Source organism: Pieris rapae, chromosome 24, assembly GCF_905147795.1.
Source record: "Pieris rapae chromosome 24, ilPieRapa1.1, whole genome shotgun sequence".
Taxonomy (NCBI): Eukaryota; Metazoa; Arthropoda; class Insecta; order Lepidoptera; family Pieridae; genus Pieris; species Pieris rapae.
In genome coordinates this window covers 1,150,090-1,173,525 of record NC_059532.1, presented here as the reverse complement: position 1 = coordinate 1,173,525, position 23,436 = coordinate 1,150,090, and the positions used below count along the sequence as shown (strand labels likewise).

General features: G+C 33.7%; 3 protein-coding genes and 1 long non-coding RNA gene across 4 annotated transcripts in view; 1 reads left to right on the top strand and 3 right to left on the bottom strand.

Annotated features, from left to right (window-relative positions):
• Positions 1–2,754: 2,754 nt before the first annotated feature.
• LOC110999089 lies at positions 2,755–5,177 on the bottom strand. Its single transcript, XR_002600379.2, has 3 exons — positions 4,944–5,177; positions 4,451–4,528; positions 2,755–3,558 (listed from the first exon to the last, which is right to left on the bottom strand). It is a non-coding gene; the product is annotated as an uncharacterized LOC110999089 (long non-coding RNA).
• Positions 5,178–6,690: 1,513 nt separating this feature from the next.
• LOC110999090 (mediator of RNA polymerase II transcription subunit 28) lies at positions 6,691–16,598 on the bottom strand. Its single transcript, XM_045633605.1, has 5 exons — positions 16,433–16,598; positions 9,756–9,880; positions 8,976–9,120; positions 8,459–8,563; positions 6,691–7,999 (listed from the first exon to the last, which is right to left on the bottom strand). Exons 1-5 carry the CDS (start codon positions 16,490–16,492, stop codon positions 7,877–7,879), a joined length of 558 nt encoding a protein of 185 aa, XP_045489561.1. The 5' UTR covers positions 16,493–16,598; the 3' UTR covers positions 6,691–7,876.
• LOC123690325 (probable lysine-specific demethylase 4B) lies at positions 13,388–16,222 on the bottom strand. The gene has a single exon (XM_045633604.1). The coding sequence runs from the start codon at positions 15,946–15,948 to the stop codon at positions 13,459–13,461; it is 2,490 nt and encodes an 829-aa protein (XP_045489560.1). The 5' UTR covers positions 15,949–16,222; the 3' UTR covers positions 13,388–13,458.
• Positions 16,599–17,755: 1,157 nt separating the features above from the next.
• The window catches only part of LOC110999091 (putative U5 small nuclear ribonucleoprotein 200 kDa helicase), a 39,864-nt gene continuing 34,183 nt past the window's right edge, over positions 17,756–23,436 (top strand). The window contains exons 1-8 of the mRNA XM_045633832.1: positions 17,756–17,953; positions 18,215–18,378; positions 18,890–19,091; positions 20,146–20,257; positions 21,205–21,332; positions 21,820–21,930; positions 22,530–22,646; positions 23,133–23,265. Of these exons, the coding sequence (XP_045489788.1) occupies positions 17,909–17,953; positions 18,215–18,378; positions 18,890–19,091; positions 20,146–20,257; positions 21,205–21,332; positions 21,820–21,930; positions 22,530–22,646; positions 23,133–23,265 (1,012 nt within the window). The 5' untranslated portion in view covers positions 17,756–17,908. The remainder of the gene's footprint in view (positions 17,954–18,214; positions 18,379–18,889; positions 19,092–20,145; positions 20,258–21,204; positions 21,333–21,819; positions 21,931–22,529; positions 22,647–23,132; positions 23,266–23,436) is intronic.

The following is a 23,436-nucleotide window of genomic DNA, read 5'->3' as shown; positions in this document are numbered from 1 at the left end:
ATTCAAACTAATATCATAAATACATAAAATATAATCTAGCACTGCAGCGACCTTAAACAACAAAAGCGGTGGTCTTCTCACACAGACTATAAAAACCATAATACAGATTATATTTATATCTCTCTCAAACCTTGGAATTAACTACCAGATTTTTCGTGAGGAAAAGTGTAATTATTTCCCGAGGACTAAACTCGCTTAAAGGTATATTACTTGTAATATAGAATTATAATTACTATGAAATTATATTAATATAATATACATTAACTAAAAATATATCTAATAACTAACCTTAAAATTTAATTATTAAAAAATATTACTATTGTATAATGTTATTCTTAACTTTTAAACAGTTGTTATAAATTACATAGATATTAAGATTGACAATTATTTACATACATTAATAAATAGTTGTAACTTATCATGTATGAAGTTTTGTGAGAAAATAAATAAAGATTATTATTATAGATGCTATCAAATATTATATAACGAGTTTGCTTATGATTTCCCTCTTGGAAAGCCAGACGGGGATTGATTAACGTTAATATAATTTTCGACTTTCCGGTACTTTTCACCACATAATGGTAATTTTTACGTACGTAAGAGTCACTGTTGTCACGAATCGTTTTTTTTTTTTTTTTTTGGCTTTAATTTGTGCCAACTGGGCACAAGGTACTTCGCCAGTGTCGTGTAGATGGAGAGGGCACGAAGGAGATTGATCGGTAACGAATCGTTTTACTATTGCGTACAGAAAAATCTTACGGCAAGTTACATGGGGGAAGGGGGAGGGGTTTTCAAGAATCTCCAAAAATTGCGTAACATAATACTTGAATGCTTCCATATTACAATACTAACGTTACTTATGGGATTTTTTGACAAATACACCTAAATTTAATCTGTAGATCACACTGAAATATACTCAATAGGTACATCCACACATGCGGAATAGATATTAGACCACTTAATACTAATTACTAATTAAGTAATCTAGAAATTCCATACGAAAACTTTCAGGGTATGTCATCGAGTATACTAAGTTCAGTTACCAGGTTGACAGCTGACAGGTAATAACAATCTACATAATAAATTGTTAATAATAAATATTCTTATCTACGCTAGACATTACTAGACAAGGCAAAATACATAATACCTGTGTACTAAACAATTTTATTACTTCTATATATACAGATTTCTGTATAAAACTGCAATACAACCTATGAATATTAGGAATATGTTTGGATTTTTTAGGAATATTAGTAGCTACGGTAGTCATTTCGCGAGTTTTCTTATAATTACGTAATTAAAATAAAGTTTCACACCAGTGGCGTCGGAGAGGATAAGAAATTAAAAAATAAAAACATTCACCTTTTTATTTTTGGGGTTTTTAGTCAAGATGCAAATTTTAGACTGTCACAGAGTAGAAAAAATTAACTTAGGTCCTATATCTGTAATAGTCAACTAACTCTGGAAAATATCGCGCCTGGCTACACAGAGTAAGCTGTACGTAGTCTGAGTTAGCTACATTAGCTACAGCTTTCATAATAATAGGGTACGTATTTATATCTATCATCATTTATTAGGTAAATTATTTCTGTTTAAAAGAAATTGGGAGTATCGCTAAGTATATTATTAATTCATAAAACTCTACTACGGGAGCTGATTGTCCAGCAAAATCCCTGTTTAACAGGCGTGACTAACACTAACAGACTGTCAAATGACATTAGCGTTCTCTTCTCACGTGACCATGGGTCACGCCTGTCGAAAAGTGACTTTGTCTCACGCTCCTGATCTACATAAATTTAATTTTAAAAAGAACTATTCAAAAGACAAATACAATTTTGCGTGTTTTGGTATTTTACACCTAAGGCCACTAACATCATGCCATGGCAACGTCGATACGTACAATTTATATCGATTTGTATGGCCATTAAGTCACTTGTCACCAATTTGGAAATGCGGCCAGGACCAACGGTTTCCTTTCTATGCCTAGAGCGTCTAATCTCAATACGAAACCTGAGATGACAGACTGACAGTACCTACTGGCGACTTGATTTGGCTAGCCAAGGGTAGCCAGGCCCTTATGGGGACATACCCGCCTGAACTTTCTGGGTTGATTGCCTTGTGTGACCCCCGGGGAGCTCAATGCGGTGCTGGACGTCATTCATCCAGAATGTGTGTAGTCTAGCACCGCAGGCGGTATTGAGGGTCCAGGAGGAAATTTCAGTGGGTCGGGCTTCTCCCCTCTGGTCAGCAGAGGGATTAAGAGATAGCCATCCCCACAGTCCCCGCGATAGCGACTGCATACGCTCGCGGGCCTGCATTTGTGCATTTTTACCTACTTCATTAAAAAAAGGGTAGTCTTAGAGGCTTGCTCCAAGGAACATATAGAAGTAAATTGAGTCCACACTAACGTACTACAAACATCACTAACTACTATAAAAAAGTAGTGTACTTATGTACTGTTAGAAGTTATACTTCTTTAGCGTATGGAAAAAATAACTAAAATGCAGTAGTGATTAACTAAATAATAAATATTAAAATTAATCAAAGAGATTTTATTTAAATAAATAAATTATTAGTAAATACTATCACCATCGTATATGAAATTGATTTTTAAAACACCAAAATAATATTTATTTATTCACACTGTTTAATTGTACTGTTACGAAACACGTCTTAAAATATAAAAATACTAGAATATACAACTTGAACATAGTTATCGATTTCCATGCCACCTAGACCTAACTTTACGATGTCGAATTTAAGTGGTGTGCGCGCGCATCGTAAAAATTCACACTCATCATTTTTCTCCATCGCGCCAAAAGTATAACTCCAAAATTTCTAGCCTTACAAATATACCGTCACACGGAGGTTTCATTATCTCTTGGTCTTATAGAGTAATTACTATTAGAGTCTTACACATCACGGCAGTCTATTTTAAACTCACTCTATGTCACTCACTGATTTACTAATGGAGGCAGACAAGGCTAGGCGAACGTAATGTTGATGAATTAGATTTAAAATTTTAAAATTAATACCTAAGTCACATAAAGTTACATAAATTACAAAAATCCGCCACATATGAATAGGCATGCAAATGTTATCTTATATTTTATTTATTTGATCAATTTAAAATTAAGAAACAACTGGTCAACTTCAATTTCAAATCACGTCACTTTTTTAAACGAACCATAGATTAATGGAGCTGTCAGTGCGTTTAAACCATTTATAACGAATGAACTATATCTTTTAATTATAATAATTATATTCAAAAACACTCGATCCTGAAAATTCTTGAATTATAAATGGTGTAACTACGACTCTTATATATATTACTATAAACAAATTTGTCTCCACCTATCCTAACGAATGGAAACAAAAACCTTACTATAAAAAAATACATCTGCCTCCATCTCCAATACACGTGTCTACGCTAACATAGTTAAGACATGAGTGAATCTAGTAGATCAGCGAATGAGTGAGCTGCGGGGGAGGTCCCCGCGGGGAGGGAGGGCTACGGAGGCGTCAAGCTGCCACCGTATTCAGGGGATGCACCGCGACCTGAAAATAATCCAATGGTTCGGTAGGTTAGTAAACTTTTATACCAAGTCTTAAAAGGTCGGCTTGTATCATGTATGTAATGTGTAAATTGTATGTAATACATAATATCTTCTGAGTCTGTCAGTGTCCATGGCGGTATTACATAAATAAGGTGAGTCTCCTTTCCAATCAATCAATCAATCAATCAAAATGTATTTATTCAGTTTAGATGCGACTTAAGGCATGCTTATGAATGTCAAAAACGTTTACAAAATTAAATTAAGTCCGTTTGCCACTGTTATTAAAAAAAAGTAATGATACGAATCTTGCCTCACATTCAAGTAGGGAATACAATCTCGAGTCGAGGCCGTCAATTTCAGATCTAATGGGATTAATCTCGGAATCCTAGATATTTAAGAGTGATTTTGAAATAACTCTTTAAAAGTATCGAGAGTACCATCTGAAACGCGGCACCAAGTTAACATCAAAAGCTATTTTTTACCAGCTGAAAATGCCCTCATATGAACACTGGTTGCAACCAGCATCAATGAACGAAAAAAAGCTACCATTTGTTATGCATATACTATGTTTTTTTTATCTTACAGGTAATGAAATACTTCTGAAGCAATTCCATACCCCATGGACGTATGGAATTGCTTCAGAAGTATTTCATTAGGTAGCTGGTTCCCCATAGTTGTGGAATCACGGACGTCGTGATACGGGTGGAATTTCCTTAATTTCGAAGTCCGGTGATGAAACTCAGCTGCAGGTATATTCTGAACAACTCCACAAAAGACTATCAGTATATGCGGTAGAAGATGCACAGAAACCCTCCATCTCTATATGACAAAAGGGTTTAAGTTTTCGAACTGCATTTTAAATCATGAATGAATAAAGAACGAGTGAGTATTACCTCTGCCTCTGCCACGCCCACGTCCCCTTCCCCTCCCGCGACCGCGTCACCTTCGCCCATCACCCAGCCCCACCATGTCTGAAAAATACAATTATTACAAACGCACGCCGAAATCGACGTAGACTAAAACCTATTTTACAATCAAAAAACTATAGATAAAGCACTTTAAATCGAAGTCATCTTTCATCTCTTTCTGACATATTGTTAACGACATGATGAAAAGAGACATATGTATTCATGTTAGCAACAATACGAAATTTTTGGAGACTACATTACGCCATAACGTTTTTCTATACCCGATAGTAAACCGTTAGGTTACGCAATGACTCATTTAAACTAAAAGTTGCCATTGATGTAGTATAAAGTATCGGAAAGTCGAAAATAATATATAATATAATATATATACAATAACGCATAAATCATGTTATGTAATACTTGAACGCTTCTATCCAGTAAAAAGACCAATTCTCTCTATTCTTCTAAATATTTATACCTATATTGGTCGCAGTCTTCTCCAAGTACGCGAGTGGTCCCTGCAAGGCGGCACCCGCGTAACCACCTCGGCCACCAGCCAGGAACATACTCTGAGCCAAATTGCTCTGCATCTAAAATGTTTGAAAACACCAACAACCGCTGAATTGATAATAATGTGTTTATTAACGGTACGACAGTTCGGTGGCCGTATACACAATGATATTAAAATAACTAGCTGCCACCACGAAGTTTAGTTTTAGTTTAGTTTAGTTCATACCAATATGGAACATTTTGCTATGCTACCCCAGAAACTGTTCGGTTTTCTGCAATGAAAACTATTTAGGATTTTCCGTGTAGTTTTCTCTGTATAAAACAAACAAATAAAAAATAGAGGTTAATTTTCGAGAGGTGAAAATTAAAGGTTGTATATATTAAAAAATTAAAGGCAAAAAACAAAAAAAAAATTGTCTAAAAAAATTTTTGTATGCAAAAAAACACAAAAAAATTGTCTAAAAATGACATTTTTTTTGGGCTGGACACCACACCAGTCTCCTGTCAGTCACCCCGTCTTCATAAGGGAGCGTTCAACGTAACGTTTTTGACGATTAAGTTTAAGAAGAAGATACAGAAGTAATAAGTTTGTGCCGCTCTGGCATGTCCCAATATGCATTAAAAGAGGTGTCTTATTTTTTTTAAATAAAAAATGTTACGTAACGCGTCGTTTTAATCCCGCCCTTGTAACGTAACGTTTTACAATATCCCCCTCCTACCCTAAATTGCGTTACGCAATAACTCTCCCTAACATATAAGTTTTGATATCTAAAATTGTATTACTTAAGACACTTAAAGTATAGGTTTTAGGAAGAAATTCTTAACGAAAAAGTAAAAATATAATTTTCGGATAGGCCCCCTTAATAATCAATTGCTCCCCTGGGGCATGGGCCCCAAGCCCCAAACACTGACTTTATTATCAGACTATATAATATAACGAATACTTTGACTTAAAAAAGTTCACATACGGATACTAAAAAAATCTACAATTGGGGGCGATACTAATAAATTTGCGAAAAGGTAATCAAATTCAAAATGCTTCTAGCATAAGCCAAGCGAAACCAAAAAGGTAGTGTATCAAAGGCCGATCATACCGGCATTTATAACATTAAAAGTATTTACTACCAACCAACGTTAAATTTTGTTAAATTAAACATTGTTGTTCGTATATCATTTGACAAAAGTACCGCTGACATTACGTCTCTAAATACTGGAACTTGGAAGCTCATAATTGAATTATTTAATTTCATAGCAAATTAACGTTGTTTACGCGTGTTTAATAATGATTTCCCAAGCCCCATTTCTATTATATTAGTGTTTCTGTTTCACAGATTACATAATCTTTGATAATCCTTATTATATATAAATATAAAGAATAGATGTTTCTATAAATTATCTATTTGTTTTTACAAACGTTCGTTTAGTTTTGTTAGTCTGTGGAAAAGACACTAGTTTTGTTTGTCTATGTATGTGTCTGTAATTTGAATTCTTTGTTATGACTTATGAGTACATTTTGGATTGATTACAAAAGAACTATAAGTGATTTTCAACTGAAATAGCAAACTAAATGTTGTTTCTTAAAATTTTATTTTTGTAACACATCTGAGTTTAACTCCCTTATATAAATATTATATACAAGTTGATAAGCTTTTGTGCCTCAAAAAAACATGCGTGCATACTCTAAAAAGCAGGTGTATGCAAAATAAAACAAAAAATAAACTTAAAATGTATTTATTTAATAGAACAGTGGCTACTACCAATTGCTACTAAAATTACAACGCATGCGTTCTTAAAAATAAAACACTACAATAAACATTAATTTAAAATTATATCTATAAGAATAACCGCACAAATCTGTATTCCAAAAAGTTTTAAATAGCTTTTAAACTGATTTTGTTTCGACTAAATTATTCCGTTTTGTTTAACCTTGAACTCTTTTAACTCGGTCAGGGGTTCAAGGTCAAAAAAGCGCGAGCATCGTTTAACTTTTATTTTACGTTTCATTCAAAAAAAGTTTAGCTAAATTGTTGTTGGAAGCCATAGCGCGTATTTATTTACGTAAACTTAGGTATTACGTTCTTTATATAATGATTTTTCTTCAATAATCTAAAATTTACCTGGGAAAAGTTATTTGACAAAAATACAAAACATTTAAGAATTTGCGAAACAAACACATAATCACCATTCCTCATATTATAACCTTAACAATCCCGTTAACTAATAAAAATAACATAAAAATGCGAATTTATTACACAAATTGACACTTTGAGTGTTATCTATGCCTAGATATATATATTAAAGGCGTTTGATTTAATACTACAGACGTTTATGAACGGTTAATTGTTACTAAAAGTTAACTTTCCGATAGGAAACGGATTTAATTGTTATAAAACCTTATTTAACACTTTTATATTTAAAAAACAAACTTTAGAATTGTATATAATGTACAGAACATCATTTCATATGATGTTTCTATTTTAAAAGTACAAATTTATTTATTATTTTAGCAACAAATATTACTTTTTAATTTCCAAAATTACATCTTTTCTTTTAGGCTTGCCATAATCTTTACATTATATAATCCTTCTATTTATAATTAAATACTAAATGGCTGGGTTGATTTCGATAATTTTTTAAAAGAATTATTTAATTAAATATTTTTTGTAGATGCCAGTGTTTATATACTAATCAATTAATTTTTTTAAAGCTTATTAAGTTGTTTTACACTAAACATAATTATATATTTGAATAATCAACCATTGGTGCTTTTTTTAATTTTTAGTACAACAACATTTATAATAACGGCTTTGTAATCAGGCAACCCTTTAATACGAATAGAAAGAGACAACATCGTTGATGTTAAAGAGAGATAGCTATATCTTAGTCAGTTTGTATTATTTGTTACCGCCTCGTGACGGTATTGGGATACGCGGGCGGTAAAGGGGGTCTGACCTGCTGTTGCTGCATTGCTTGCTGCTGGAGTGCCACTTGCTGCGCAGCTGCTGCAGCTGCCATTTGCTGGGCCTAAATAATTATAACTAAGGTTATCAGAGAGAGAAAGTGCAACCCCCACAAGATACCCTATTTGTGAGCTGGTCTCTTCCAATAATGAATGTACATACTTAACGTAAACCCCCTACAGGATACCCTATGAGCTGGTCTATTTCATTAATGAATGTAGATACTTAACGTAATATAAACATAAATCCTTTCGGAACATAAGACAAGTTGAGAGGATGCTTAATCTAAATCTCAAATGATTATTATTACATCAATACGATATCAATTTATGGCAAACATAAATAAAGGGGGTTACTTACGAAATTTAGCACACGTCTTAAAACCTAAATAAATCTTTATACTTCATAATTATACCAGAAAAATCCAAAGGCCAAACAGAAAAATATTTATGAGGGTAGTTTACCTCAGAAAAATATTTATGAGGGTAGTTTACGAAAATTTGTAAAACTAATTGCATTGTACCTGCACGCTTTGCTGCACGCTACACGGTTGCTGCATCGGTGAGGCGGCTTGTTGCATCGGCTGCGGTGTCGTTTGCTGTTGACACTTGTTGTATACTGTGTGACCCTAAAAATTTCTGATATTGTAGCGAATCAAAACTCTACACTGTCACAAGAGAGCTGTGGCGTAGGAAAGGGGGGGCGGAGGGGGCAATCCGCACCAGGGGTCATCTTTTTGGGATGACACCCACCCGGTCCCTCAACTTTAAGGTCAATGTACAAACAAAAAAAAATTGCTAGAATAAAAATTTAATTTTTCAGGGCCACACTGCCTCGTTTGAGATTTTTCTACTATAACGCAAAGCACCATTACTCTATTCAATCCCAGCATTCACTCCTTTGTCTATATCATCAGAAGATAGTCCCCCTCCTTCCCCGGTTATCTAAGGTATGTTCCTGAGTGAACTGACCAGATATGAGCGATTTAGCTTCTTTGACCTCATTTTCCTTTGGCCACCATGATTGAAGGTAACACAAACCTGGAGATCAGCTAGCAGGTTATGCCACTGGCTGATCTTGTCGTAGTGACGTCTGAGCAACTCTTCCTTGCGCTGCAACTCGCACTTCAAGTCGTTGTTCTCTTCTTTTACTAGTAGTTCCGGCTTCATAGCTGATAGTAAGAATCTGGAAATTGGTCATTCATAGAGTTTAGTAGTGACAAGTTTGGTTTGAAATAAGAATAACAATGTATTAATTTGAAAGTGATAAAATAAGAAGACTTGTTCAAATATACGTGAATTTACAAAAAAAGTGAGAGTAAACATTTCGTTTTATAAATTCAACACGTATGAGCATGATTTTAATATTTATTTGAGGTTAACCTCACTTTTTGATTGTAAGTATTAGTGAATGTATATAAATCTGTTAAAATTAGCAAGTATTAATAAATATGAGTGAAAAAATTGTTTTTCTTAAGCCTTATCTACCCCATTTTCGTGAAGTTGCAAATAGTAGAAAAATGATATGTCGTAAAGAAGTTTCACTTCTTACCTGTGTACTCTGGTACACACACATATTTTTTTTAGAACAGGGGGCAAACGGGCAGGAGGCCCACCTGATGTTAAGTGATACCGCCGCCCATAAACACTCTCAATGCCAGAGGGCTCGCGATTGCCTTGCCGGCCTTTAAACAATTGGTACGCTCTTTTCCTGAAGGAGTCAAATGGTCTATGTTTGGGTATAAATTCAATATGATAAGCAAGTCCAAGATGAAGAATGGATCCTTGGTAGAGCCAGGGTTATTATGAACGATCCCCTACCTTTTCTGTAAGAAGGAAGCTTCCATCTGCCTCGCCAGGTCAATGAACCTTTCAACTTCAACCTTAACTTCTTCCTTTTCCACACATGTTGACGCTTCTTGCTTCGTAAACACGTTGAGACAATGCTGAAATATTAATTATGGACTATCATTTTGTTAAAGTGTAACTTCTTCGGCGCGAAAATAAGGATGAAACGTCACGAAGATGTGCAGTTTTTGTCTAAGAAAAAGGAGAGAGCGATTGAGAGAGAGTGAGAGAGGGAGATCGAGAAACAATAGACGCTATTGGTTGATGTATTCGTTTAGTACATATTAAAACCTTAGATGGCAATTCTGTCGCATAACGACTTGTGCAGTAAACGCAGATTTTGTATTTATAACAGTGTAAACAGTGTGAATATAGATACACAAATATACATGATCATCTATTGGGGCTTTTACCTTAGTAATAAATAATTTACAAAGCAGTTTTACTTCTGACATGTGTACTTTGTACGCACGCCCTTTTTATAATATTAACGATACTTTACAATCTCGGGTTTATATTTAAAAAAGCATCCAAGAAACAAGAACCGAGTTAAGTTCAGTGGCAGTGGCTGGAGCGATGATCAATGAAAATCGTTTGAAAATGGGTTATATGGGCTTACAGTTTACTGCCAGTTCTTCTCGTCCTTTCTACACCCTTGATTTGAGAACTGGCAGTAAATGTACAATTAGAATCATTTAATGTATATTTCTTTTTTTTGACGTTCATAAGTGTACATTATGTTACTTATATGAATAAATGATTTTTGATTTGATTTGATTACAACTAACATCAAATTAGGAGTAGTATTGCAACGCGGGACTTACAAAAAAAATATATCTCACTCTTACTCACTCATTCACTTGTAAGGGTTCTTAAGTGACCCTAAGTCGAATTAGTTCGAAAATACTTCAGTGGGCAGCTGGTTCCAAAAAATAGTTTTTTCTCTTAATTTTACGAAATAATATAGTATATTACAATGTTACATTAGAAAACCGCTGTGGTCTGTATTAATGTAACCATAGCAGTCTTGTTTAGGAGAGCGACAAATGCATGTTAAAGTAGTTTATTAATTTAGAATTTATGTTGGTTAGTGTTAGGCTATCTGTTAAGCGATTGGGTAGACTATTTATTAGCCGCGGTAGCAAATACCGTAACGTTCTCTTGCCATATACGTTGTACGCTCTCGATGTACAAAGCCGAACTTGCGTAACCGCTCTAGTCTGTACGTCATGCTCCACACGTTTTTTTTATGTCATCTCGAAAAAAGTGCTCGACTAGAAGACATTTTTTTTACTTTTTCTGTTATTGGCAGTATTTTGCAGTGTTTAAAAAGTCCTCCTTCTTCACATTGGCAGTATTTTGCAGTGTTTAAAAAGCGGTCAAAACAAAAACCGCCTTGAAACGCGCCGTTTATGAGAGTTGACTTTACATTGTGGGATTAAATGAAAATAAAGAGTGGAGAACACATTTTTATTTACAGTCTTATTAGTTAAAACAAAAAATTACAAATTAAAAATAACATTTTAGTACACACGTACAACGATGGTTTTCCTTGGATATCGGAGGTTTCTTGAAACTCTTCAAATATTAATAACTGTTCTTAATATTTGATGATTCTGTTCAGATTTACTAATTTACCCCCCCCCCCCCTCCCCCTCATTTCTCTTGTCAGCAAAAGCAAACAAAGCTCTCAAAAATAATAGTTAATAAACGTATTAATTTTTTGTAGGAATCCACGAAAATGCATTTCGTTTTTAAGCATATGACAATACGCTAAATAAATAATTACTGTATACATGCCCAAGTAAGTGCTTAATCAACTTCTCAACCCGATATATACCGAAAAAGCCAAAGTTGTAACACAGTCTAGCGACCCCGTAATATTACCTACATAGGGCGCTATTTCTTGCCGAATCTTTTATTAAAATATGCAGTTTGTATTTCTTTTATTAGAGTTTGTATTATTTTTATCAGACCCTATGTAAAACAAACTTTATCCCCCCCATTGGACCCCCGCTTGAGAAACGATGACATACGCCCGAACCCAACAATTAATCTACAATATCAGATTCATTCAGATCAGATTGAAAATCTAAAATGACCATTTTTTAACAGACCGTGACAGTCGATCGATGTCCTATCTGCATCCCACTAACCAAACCCTACGAAGACAATCCATTTTTGGCGACGGATTGAATTCAATCACTTAGCTCTTTACACTCATATTTGATAATAATCAATATAAAACAAATAAAATAAATAAAACCGTACAAATAATATTAAAATATACATGTCTATATTCAAAACATATCAAATAGCTTTTTAATTATTTGAAAAACTGGTGTTAGTTAAAATCTTAACATAGGATATTGGCGCAATTGAACTGTCATTTTTATACAAAGGTCTATCCATATACACCGATTTGACCTATCATGGATAGCTTGTATCGACAGATGGCTATTACAATCCGTTGATTGGTTATTGGCACACTTATCAATATTTGATTAAGATGTCTATCTGAGATGGTTAAAAAAGGATTGAGATAGGTTATTGGGTTTGGGCGTTACACAATACCGTAGTAAAACTAAAACAAATGCGAAAACTTTCTTAACTTATAATAATTATTATTACAAATTTTCAGAACTCAATAAATAAATCATTAAAATCATTCAACTAAAATGGCTAGCATCACATTTAACAAAAGAACAAATGCTTGGTCTCGTCCGCCTAACCACCGAAATAGTATTAAAAAACAGGTTGGATCTTTTCTGGCATCTTCTCTTCGACTAGACATACATTGCAGTACCTCATTCAAGGGCGGATTTAGCTTTGGCGCTAGGAGGGGATCACATATTTGTAGTCAAGTCAAGAACCTATATGTTTGTCATCATATAAGGTTAATTAACTAAATAATAATATTTAGTTAATTAAATATAATAACTTTAAATATCTATAAAGATATGTAGTTACATAAAATCTGGATGGAGACAAAGTATTGAAATAAAATCATTATGTTCAGTTAGTGGTCGACCTAAGTCCTGGAACCAGCTCAGTAGGGGTTATAACTACCATGACTCCCCCCCCTGAATCCACCATTAACCTAACAGCAGAGCAGGGTAGAGATAACTGATTAACTGAATTAAAAATTGTAATTAAATCAGAAAATGATTTTCAGTTCAATCATATTTTTATAAGCCCGTTAAATCTTTAATTCCCATTAGGAAGACCAAATGTTTGACCATACAAAAAACACTCCTAATCCACAAACTTGTTTGTCTTCTGATAAATTTAAATAACTTAAACATGAAATAAATAAAAATTATATCTCTATATATTTGTGAATTCAGCCTTTTTATTTGTAACCTTACATAAAATTTACAATTAATTTCATTATTTAAACAGCTAAAATCTATAATTTCACAATTAGTTTTAATATAGAGATCTTTATGCAAATAATAATATTCTTGTTTAATTTGTACTAGACTATTGTATTAAAAAAAAAAATCTACTAGACTACAGAATCCAAAACAATTCAGTTATTTTTTACAGCTATATTGAAAGTGTGGTATGTTCCGCTAAATGTGAGAGGTGAAATAATAATCAAATTTAAATCTTACATTATTTATTACTTATACATAAAATCATATTTAGAGAAACATACAACCAATAATATTGCCTATTTTTGATAATTATACCATGGCGTTTGGTACGGACTTCTGTAGAATGGGTTATTTATGGAATCGTAAGGGTTATTAAAATTATATGAGTTTGAATAATAATCTCCTCTAGATACTTTACTATCTTGTGAGGGGTTTGCCATCTGCGGTGGGGGCATACTTTGCGTTTGATACATTCTATAATCTATGGGTGTGTCTAGGAAAATATTATCGTTATACTGCCCAATTGGTAGTGGAAAGTCTGTTCTCTGGGGTATAGCTTCTTTTACTGGTTTAGTTTCAGTTCTCTTCGTTTTTGGTGGGGACTTCTTATGGTATATAGGCGTTAATTCGTTCTGACTTCTTGACATGAATTTGTGAAATTCACTTTCAAAAGCACTAGGATTCTTATTTATAGGTGGCAATACTGAAGGTACTCGTAAATTAGGGTCGGCAAGTCCTGGGTACACTTTAGAACAACCAGGCGGCTTTTTATGATGTTTTGGTGACTGTTCGTTATAAATTTTATTCTGTCTGGAAATAACAGGCTGTAAAGGTGAATGATACTCAAAGTCTGGATTGCATTTTGGAGCCTTTTGTTTTCTTGGTTTGCGTAAATTTTTGTCCCCTTCAAGCTTTTCTTTCTTTGGCCTAGGTGAGCGTTTAGTCTGTTCTTTTTTAATAACATCTTTTCTCAGTGTGCCTTGACTAGGGTCTTTAGGTTTTCTACCTGGTTTTTTCTTTTTAGGTTCATTTGTGATGTCTGTCTGTGGTGTTGTGTTACATTTAGCCTCTGTATTTGAGTCAGTTATGTTACTTAATGGATCTGATTGACTAACTACTGTTTCAGTTCCAATGTTGTGATGTGGTAAGTCCCAATTCAAAATGACATCTGACATATCTTCAAGCTCTTTATTTGATAATTTTTTTGTTTTAAACTGCCTTTTTTTTGGTGTTGATTTTGGCTTGTCTATTTCATCCACCTCTTTTTTCTCTTTTTTAATACTGTCCTTTCTAGGTTTTCTAACTTTAGCAAGCTTTTTTGACCTAGGTACTTCATAGTCTGAGTCTTTATCTGAATCCATGTAACCAACATCTGGCAACTGTGCTTCTGAAGGATCCATCTCGTCTCCTTTCAACCATATATCTTCTAGGGCATCTAACTGCGGGTCTCCTGGCTCCATTGGCATTATAGGTTTTTTCATTGATGTCATCATGTCTAGATCCCCTTCGGCCATAGCCATTTCATCATCATCCATGACGTCATGACCCAATATTGACACTGCAATAGCCCCTTCTGAAATGCTTTTACTTGCCATGGCACGTTTTAAATGTAATGGATGTCTTTTCTTCTTCTTCAACCCTTCTTCTTCAGCTTCAATAAATGTTTGTGGGAGTTCTGTATTATTTTTATTACAAAGAATATCTTGACCAGAAGGATGTGGAGCAGGAACCATTTTTTCTGGTTGTTCAGGGTGGCAGCCTATATCTTGACCTTTAAGCCATAACTCATAGCGATCAGGTTGGAACCGTTTCACAAATGTATCCATAGAAATTTTTACCATGTCATTGCTGCATGTGCACTGAGTAGCTCGCTTTCCATATTCAACCCACCTTGGTGCTGCAAAGTTTGTTGACTCAGCACAGTTAAAACCATGGTTAAACCCAGCATGATAACCATAGGGAAATGTAATCATAATTTCACCTGCCTCTTGAGTTATTTTGTTAACAGGTACGGAATATTGCTTTAAAATTTGAGGTGAGATTAAAGTCATCTTGTGCCTTAAGAATGCTTGGCATGTTTTGGCTGAAGTCGGAAAGAAACCAGCAGCTATTCGTTCAAATCGTTTTCCATGTTCAGGAGGTACTGCATACCAAGTTTTTGGCTCACCAAAGTGCAAATAATTAATGGAATACAAATCCATATCTTCTGTATGCCAAGCAAATGTTGTCTTCCACATACCAAAATAGAGGTAAGCCGTATTCACACCATCTATTTCAATACCATAATCAGAGTTAACAAAGTCCAAGATTGTACCTAAGCGGTTGATGTTCCACTCATTAACATCAGGGTCTGTGATGCTTCCATTCACATCTGCGCCATAAATTGGTGCTACATAGGTGACATTCTTCCAATACTTTCGTTCTAAGTCTTCAAAACTAGTGTGTCGTGGTGTGCAATATTTCGCAGAGTTCGCAAGTACAGAGAACTGTTTTACTGTCATTGATTTCTTTTGAATATTAATTTGTTGAAATAAACCTTGCTTTCCAGTCACAACTTGACAAATCGGTGAAGGAATAGTGATGTTCAGGTCTTCTAAATCATAACCATTTCGCCTGGGAACCCATTCTGGTGGAGGTATAACTTTAGCAAGACCAGCTTTATTTGCTCCTTTCGATTCCATATACTGTATGTATTTGTTAAAATCTTTGAATTCATCCCAAGTAGGACGAAAAACTTGGATGTTAACACCTGTCCCCGAGGAACAGATCTCATCTCCACCAGACATTGTCGAATATCAACACGATCACAGTCAATCACAATATTTCGTCACTTATTAACCGCACTTTTCACTTATATATTAGCAGCCATAATTTATTGATCGACGTTCAATTGTTTGATTATCTTGCATATGTTTCATTCTAAGTTTTGTATTAACTTATTAAGAGCAACCTTCATTTAATTATAGTAAAAACATCAATGATTAGTAAAATGGCCGACTCGATACGCTTGCAACAAAAATCACTATAAATCGGTTGAAGCCGCATAAGTAAAACTAGGTCACGTAGACCATTCATATGGACTGTTTTATGAAAAAACGTCAAAATTTACCCTATGAAGCTTCAAGTTGGTTTTAACAAGACACGGATTTACTTTCTTATGTTGGTACTTCTTGTTTGACAGATGCCGGAACAGAAAGAAGGTTAGAACCAAATACTAAACACTAAACAATTAAAGCTTATATCTTTAAAAAATTATTATCAAATGCATACCTGAAATGACTCTTCAAACTCGTCTACAAGATTTCCAGTTCCGTTGGATGGAGCAGCCATCTTGGCACACTAAATTTGATTAATTTTGTTACAGTTATTTAGTATTTACATTATCAACATCTCAACACACAACCATTGGCACACATGCTCTGCGACTCTGCGTCAAAGGGACTATGTACTATCTACGTATATTATCTGTAAATCACAGACTAGGACTAGACCACTGAAAAACATAGTGCTATTGGCTTTTTGGTTACTTTTAAGCCATACGTGTAGCATAGTGCTGCCCCTGCAGATATACATTTTGTCTACAAATTGTGTATAATCCGAGGTGGTTACAAGTTACGACTTTTGTATTGTGTGTGTAGTAGGTATTACCATGACTGTACCTAATAAAAAAATTGTTTTAGGGGGCAACTAGCAGCCATAAGTATTATATCATAATTAAAAAAAAACAAAAATTTTGACATATGTATGCGAATTAAAGAGGATGATAAAAATGTTCTCTTAGAAAAATTAATAATTTTTTTATTGAAATAAATAACCTTTTGCAGTAAAACTTCTTAAGGTACATGAGAGTAATTTTTTTACGGATGAAACGCAATTACATATAATAATATTATAGTCACGAAGATGTGCAGCGTTTTTGTCGATTAAAAGGGAGAGAGCGATTGAGACCGATAGTAGAGAGAGTGAGGAAGGGCGAACGTAGCTTGAAGCAAATAGCCATGGAGCGAGAGTAGAGAGCAAGCTCAAAAGAAAGGGTAAGATAGAGCGAACGTCTCATCACGCACAGTGTTATGAAGCAACAGATGGGAGAGAGGCGAGAGCTGTAGCTGAGAAAGATTGAGAGACTATTGGCTGATGTATTAGTCTAGTACATACATTTACATATTAAGATGATGATGACTTTAGATGGCAAATCCATCGCATAACGTTTTTTGCAGAAAACGCAGATTTCTATTTATTTATAATTTATATTATTATTGGCATGTATACTGAGTGAAAACTGTGTCAATAAAGATATACGAATACATGGAGCGATCATAATATACTGGTACATGATCATCTATTCGGGCTTTTACCTTAGTAATAATTAATTTACAAATAAGTTTCACTCCTGACATTTTTACTTTGTATGCTAGCAATTTTTATATTTCTAGGAGTATTGGCAGTATTAAAATAAAAATATAAGAGTGGTAAGGTACCGTTTCGTTTACATAATATATATTTCTCCTAACTCCTGAAACTTGAACGATCGGACTTATAACAGTGAAAAATGTCAGTTATCATTTGTCTAAACTTAAGTCATAGTCCTTATGTCAAAAATGTAAATGGCGTCTTCGGCGTAAATATTGAATAACCTTAATAATTGGAACGCCGTTTTGTTCAAAATATTATCCAGGAATAATAATTTTCGTTTGTGTGTTTAAAACTGCATTTTTATTCAGTAAATTTATATAAACAACCTTCACTATGGCGGATGCTGCGGCGAGACAGCTGCAGTACGAGTACAAAGCGGTATGATTGTTTTATATTGTTACGAAATGTTTTTTGAATGTAGATGATAACAATTCCTCAGTCTGATTCTCCGTGACATTATTTATGCGCCTGTTTTAATCACATAAATGTTAATAATGAAATTCATAACATTTAGCGAATACGCAGGTTCTATGAACAGTATCTACCTCTGCTTTGACAACTTCATCCATTTTAAACCACTAGCAGAGCTACTGAACCTTTCTCTTGAACGAACGTTATATGGGAGTGATATGTTTGCAGAATTCTAATCTTGTCCTTCAAGCTGATGTGAGGTTAATAGAGCGCCGTGGTAGAGATGAGGCAACAGGAGAGGTTCTATCGCTTTCAGGAAAGCTTACTGGTACAAAGATGGGTGATCGAGCACAAAGAACAAAACCTGACAAAGCTGAAGAAAGAAAGGCTAAGTAAGTTTTGTTGGATTTATATTTCAGTTTGGACAGCACAGGTATGACTAATCAGTTATAACTATGTTTTGTGTGTCCAAGCAATATAATGAGGAATGAAGATATAAGTCTGTTTCTTATTGTTTGAGTATTATGTTTAAAGTGTATTTTATGCACAGATGATGTGCTCGATAGGAAAATTGTACTAAAAACTAACTTTACAATATTTAAATGTTATAAAGGCTGCAAATCCTAAGTTCATATTGTAAGTTTTCTCATATGTGTTTGTATTTTTATGAGAAATAGAATATATTAACCTTACCAGAATAACAATTTGATGTCTTGGTTGACTCTTGCTTTTTCTTTTTCTCTCTGTTCTCAGCTCATTTTTATGTAGCAGGACTCAAGTCTATAATTTGAAAACTTGAGTTTACACTGAGCAAGAGCTGACTACAGTTTGGTATAAGCCAGAGCTAAATTTTAATTCATTTAAAGCTATTAGCTCGCAACTCAAAGCTATTATTATTCACAGACGTCAAAAACGTGACGAAGCAACCTATGAACTGTCTAAATCCAAAGCTGCACGAGTGGCTTGGGCAGATGACACTCCAGCGGGTGTTTTATACAGACCAAGAGCTCAGCATACACGTCATGCATATGAATTGTTACTTGCCTTTATGCAAAGTGCATTAGGAGATCAGCCAAGGGATATTTTGTGTGGGGCTTGTGATGAGGTAATCTTCATTCCCTTTAATAGTATTGGAGTATAGTATAGTAATCTATACTAATATTATATACAGGAAAGATTTGTATAGAAGTATGTTTGTAACAAATTAGCCCATAAAGTACTGTACAAATTTAAAAAAATATTTAACATTTGAATCCTCCATTATCACATAAAAGCTGTTTTAATTGCAATAATAAAAAAAAATAAATGTTTTTAAAAATTACCTATAGATGTAATTTATATGGTTATCATTTTGTTTTCAACCAGTCCCATTCACAAATGAATCTAGTGATACACTATAACATTATTATTTCGGTTTGTCCGCATTTACTGTATGTTTATGCTAAAATGTTTGAAAAATAAATATGCATCCATGCAAAGCCAGGACGGGCTGCTAGTCATATTATATTTTATTTATTAATCTTTATTTGTAATCATAACAACAATTCAGTATTTACGAAATAATAAAAATTTATTAAAAAAGAAAATTAAAACACATTTTAAATGTTTGGTCTCTGTGGCAGTGTACTTTAATGCTGGAAGCGTTTCCTCGCTATATTGCAATACTATAAAAAATATTATTACTACATATATCTTTATTTTAATCTATACTTATATATAATATATATATAATATTATAAAGAGGAAAGGTTTGATTTTTTGTTTGTTTGTATGAATTGAATAGGCTCCGAAACTACTTGGCAGATTTGAAAAATTCTTTCACTGTTGGAAAGCTACATCATTCCTGAGTGACATAGGCTATATTTCATTTTCAAAAAAAATAGGCATCCTTACTAAAATTACGATAACATTAACATTTGTTTATTATTTGATACAACTCTAACAGATGGCGCTGAGTTAAAGGTAGTTTAGTTTAGGTCCGTGTCGTGGTACCAACGTTTCACATAAGTTCTCCTACGGTTTCCCTTGATTAATTTACTACTATGTAATATAACAAAAACCTTAGCCACAGCAACGCTTGGCCGAGTCTACTAGTTTATGAATATTTGTATTAGTCAATTAGGTAGTGGTTATGTGTAAAAATTGGAATCTTTTTTTAGGTGTTAGTGGTTCTGAAGAATGACAAATTAAAAGATCCAGAGAGGAAAAAAGAAATTGAATTATTACTTGGTCCAATAGCTGATGAGAGATTTGCCGTGCTCGTGAATTTAGGTGAGTAATATAATAGTAATAGCCTTTATTCAGATACATTTTATATGTACATTTATTTAAATATTTATTTATTTAGTACTCCTACAGCTAATATAAATTCTATAAAATTACAAACAAATATACTGAGAATATAGCCAAAGATGGAATACATAGATGATACATACATTTAACATAACAAAATATTTAAAAAAGGGAACAAAAAAACAAAAATTATTTAATACATTTGACTAATTGTGATTTAATTTACTAAGCCTAAATTAGTTGTGTTGTGTGATGATGTAAAAGTGTGTGTATGTGATGGTGTGTATGTGGGGTGTGCTCATGATGTGTGTGATTTTGCGATATGGATATTCTTAATACATTTTTTAACAACAACAACAATTTAAACAAATTTCCATTTGAATCCTCTTCTAGTGTATCTGTGTGCCCTTTTTGGCAAAGGCCTCCTCAAAATCCCGCTGTTCCTCTCTGCACTGTGCCACTCTCTGCCATGTTTCCACCTTCTGTTTCTTTAATGTTGTAAATCCACCTTCTCAGTTGTCTCCCTCTTTTGTGTTTGCTATACCTTGGGCACCAGTTAAGCAGTTTTTTGCTCCACTTTTCTGTACCTCTTGCCATGTGTCCCACCTATTTCCACTTTAGATTCTTGATTGTTATTGTAACATCTATTAGCTTAGTTAATTTCCTTAATGCTGTATGCTTTATTTTGTCTCTTCTTGTTGACACACCTGTAGCTTTGTAGGTAGCAGGCGGCCAAGTTTGTGATGCATATGTTGGTACAGGTAGTATACATGTATTGAAGACATTTCTTTTAACTATCATGCTTAATTTCTTTTTTTTTCTGCTGTGCATCGAAACTACGACCTCAGGTTTGAGATTCGCACGCTGAAGCTACTAGGCCAACACTGCTCATTAACCATTCAAACCCAACCTTATTTTGTTCACAGGCAAGAAAATAACAGACTTTAATATAAACTCTGCCACTGAGGGCAACACTGAAATTGACGAAACATATGGAATCAATGTTCAGTTTGAGGAATCATCGGAGGAGGATGATGAAGATGCTTTTGGAGAGGTATATTTATTTATTTATTTAGTACTCCTACAGCTTACATAAATTATATTATATAATTACAAACAAATACACTGAGAATATAGCCAAAGATGGAATACATGATACATTTAATAATAAAAAGATTTATAAAAGGGAACAAACAAACAAAAATTATTTAATACATTTGACTAATTGTGATTTAATTTATTTAACTAAGCTTAAATTAGTTGTGTTGTGTGATGATGTAAAAGTGTGGGTATGTACGTGATGGTGTGTATGTGTTATCTATAATTGTAATTAAATTGACAATAATAATATAATCTTTAGCTTCGTGAAGTAATTTCCACTTAGTTCTTTGCTAAGTGTAATTAATGATTGTAAAAGTTATATTTTTTTAATAGTATATTTATTTATTTAATTTTTTTATTACAATTTATTATTATTAATTGAAACAATTGTAAATATTTATTTATTTATTACATTTACTGTATCTGTATATGTAATGTAGATAAGGGAAGAAGAGAAGGAAGATGGTGAGGGTTCGGGAAATGAAAAGGAGAAAGAGAGTAGCGGGGAAGAGGAGAGTGACGGAGAGAAGCGGAATGCCATACATGGAAATGTAAGTTATTTTTTATATATATATAACAGTGGGCAAATGGGCATCTGATGTATTTGTATAAAATATTAAACTTTAACATTCACACTAATCTTCTTACATTTTCTTTTCTTTGTAATCCTAGAGTGACTGGAACCTTCGATACCTGGACTACTACGACTTTGAATGGTCCAGTGAAAAGGCTATCTCTAAAAACTTGATTACTAACATCGATGAAAATATTGATGTGTTCTAACAGTTTGCTTTTGCTTAGTTTTTTTATAATGCTCTTAATGAGGTTCAAGTTTTTCATTTAGTTTTTTTTTTTAGGTTTAATTTTTTCCTTTGATAATTAATTTGCTAATAGCATCTATTCTTTTGTTGCAATGCTTGAAATACATGTGCCTTGGGTTCCACAATAGTTCATTTGATACTTTTCTATTAATTAATTACTGCATTATCATCCCAGTTACATTTACAGTCATTCAATGAATGCCGACGGCATGTGTATGTATATGACGCCAATATATTACTTATATTCTATTGTGTGTCTTCTATTTTTAATTCATACACATTGTTGTAGAACGTATAAATAAATAAATGATTTTTTTCATATTCTCCAGCTATCGGAAGAACAGTCCCAAAAGCGACGGGATGTGATACTTCATCCGATGGATATTGATGCTTATTGGCTACAAAGGAGGCTTTCAAGGCATTTTCCTGATGCTATGTTGTCACAGGTATGTTTTAAATTATTTCCGTTGAGTCTGTTTTACGATTCAGTTAATTGTCAATATACATTTATGAAGTAAAGACGTGTTACTTGTAAATCTTACGACCTCGCCATATGGTCCTTCGAGCCGGATAGAAGTTCATGTAATGGTATATGATAACTTCATGTATATCTATAATCACACTGTTTATACACCGTATACGTGCTAATGATAATAAATAAGTAAAAAATCAGCGTTTACTGCATATGATGTTATGCGACAGAATTGTCATCTTAAATATGTAACTACTAAACGAATACACCAAAATGGCGTGTATTTCTTCTCGATTTCCCTTTCTCACTCCATCGCTCGGTCGGTCTCAATCGCTCTCTCCCTTTTTTCGATAAAAACGCTGCACATATTCGTGACGTTTCATCCGTAATTTTTTTACTCTCAGTAGCCTAAAGAAGTTCCACTTCAAAAAGCTTGGTAATTAAAAATATTTTCTTTTAGGCAAAGTCGAGTGAAGTGCTGCAAGCGCTGGCCGAGGCTTCAGACGACAGAGATTTGGAAAATAGACTCGTTTTATTGTTGGGTTATGATTGCTTTGAGTTCGTCAAAGTTTTGAACAAGTACAGATATATGAGTGAGTATTAAAACTAAGGCTTTATACACATTTATACAAAATCAGTCTCATACACACACACACACGCATTAATATCCTGACGAACATGCACACTTACGCTATTTTATTTTATTATTTACTAGCTGACCTGGCAAACGTCGTCTTGCCAAACTACTACCTTTAACTCAGCGC

Coding starts and splice junctions, on each gene's coding strand:
- LOC123690325 (XM_045633604.1), bottom strand. CDS start 15,948: ATGTCTGGTGGAGATGAGATCTGTTCCTCGGGGACAGGTGTTAACATC.
- LOC110999090 (XM_045633605.1), bottom strand. CDS start 16,492: ATGGCTGCTCCATCCAACGGAACTGGAAATCTTGTAGACGAGTTTGAA. Junction 9,881..16,432: donor AGTTTGAAGAGTCATTTCAG/GTATGCATTTGA, acceptor TTAATATTTCAG/CATTGTCTCAACGTGTTTAC. Junction 8,000..8,458: donor GCGTGCAGCAAAGCGTGCAG/GTACAATGCAAT, acceptor ATAATTATTTAG/GCCCAGCAAATGGCAGCTGC.